Raw genomic sequence first — 1,531 nt, forward strand, 5'->3', positions numbered from 1 at the left:
CGGCTCTGGCTGGTGCCAAACTAAGGAGAGTACAACGGGTAAGGAGGTGGCACCGGGACTCTCCCAGGGGCTCTTCTCTGCTGTGGGAAAGCCTAGTGCAACTTCGTGTAATGGTCTGCAGATCCAGTGTGAAACATGGTGAAACACACTTCAGCTGCCCCCCCTTAGGTGAACTTCTAAATGTGAATTTCTAGTGCAAATAAAGCTGAGCAAGAGATGTTTGGTGGAATTTCTTCTCCTCAGGAAATGTTAATTGTCAAATCACTGCAAGTTCTCAGTTTGCCAGGATTTCTAATGCCACCATTGCACTATCTGTTAGTGTTTTCAGTCATAAGTAGTTAAAACTGCATCATGATTACCAAAACCAGTGTAGACTGCTGAGGCCGCACGTCAATAGGTGTCCACTTAGGTAAAGGTTGCATAACTGTGCATAAACACAATAATGAACAAAGAGCACTCTGGAGTTTTTCATCATTTGCTCTTATATTTGTCTCACTCAGACAGCTCCTAGTCTTAGTAAGGTCTTCACTCCAAGGCAGAGCACATCCTATCTCTGGTTTTGGGCTGTGATGGTGATCAATTTTCCTAATAATTAGGAAAACTACTCATTAAGGGTGTGGTTGTAAATGAAACTTTTCATTAAGTCCAGTGGTACTTTTCATTAATTCCAATGCTGATTTCTGTCTTAAGCCAGAAGATGGTTCAGGAGGGTCCAGCCCCAGTGGAGTCTCTAAGAGTGATGCCAATCGAACAAGTAGTGGAGGAGGCGGAGGAGGACTAATGGAAGAAATGAATAAATTGCTGGCAAAAAGGTTTGTATTTAGACTTCAAGTAAGCACTAGCCTGAGCTCCGCAGCAAATTGTGGAACAAGATGCTGTCAGTTTTGGCTAGCAATGGGTCACTTTGGTGCTTCTTTGCAATTTGATTGGTCCTACATAGGTGCTAGTCACCAGCATTGCCTGGTGAAACTGTGTGTGTATATATATATATATATATACACATCTATATATATGAAACTGTAGGTGTTGCAGCAACGATACCTGGCAGAGTTTAGCTGCTGTACCAAATCCTGCAGTGTGGTAGCCTTCAGAGATGGTGACTAATATATCCTCTGGACTTCTGCCGTTTTACCAGATCTATTTCAAAGTTACTGTATTCAGATAGAGTAAATTATGAAAGGAACTTAAATTATTCTTTATGCAGCACATTCAGGATGTTGAACCTAAAAACATGAAGAGAAGTACAATAAAAGGGCAACATGTTTGCAGGTGAATTATTATTGATTCTCAGTGCATTTCAGACAGGCTAGCCAAGGTATTCTCAGCTGAAGTGAGTCATGATATATCGAGCTACCAGCTGTTAAGACACTCAGTTATTCCAATTATTTTTTCTTTCTGTTTTCCCTCAATTCCATCAATAATGTTCTGTCAGACTCCCAAGCTCCTAGTATTAGATGTTTTATTTTTAGCTCTATTTTTTTGAAACATATGAATAATGAAAGAAAAGAATAAGTAATAGATATACTATATA

General features: G+C 40.0%; 1 protein-coding gene across 1 annotated transcript in view; it reads left to right on the plus strand.

Moving 5' to 3' along the window:
- The window catches only part of LOC104406338 (ena/VASP-like protein), a gene marked incomplete at its 3' end in the record, with an annotated part of 60,339 nt that extends 59,527 nt beyond the window's left edge, over window positions 1-812 (plus strand). Inside the window, exons 7-8 of the mRNA XM_010015285.1 lie at window positions 6-38; window positions 691-812. Of these exons, the coding sequence (XP_010013587.1) occupies window positions 6-38; window positions 691-812 (155 nt within the window). The remainder of the gene's footprint in view (window positions 1-5; window positions 39-690) is intronic.
- Between the last annotated feature and the right edge of the window lie 719 nt (window positions 813-1,531).

The sequence above is a fragment of the Nestor notabilis genome, unplaced genomic scaffold, assembly GCF_000696875.1.
Source record: "Nestor notabilis isolate BGI_N333 unplaced genomic scaffold, ASM69687v1 scaffold21425, whole genome shotgun sequence".
NCBI lineage: Eukaryota > Metazoa > Chordata > Aves > Psittaciformes > Psittacidae > Nestor > Nestor notabilis.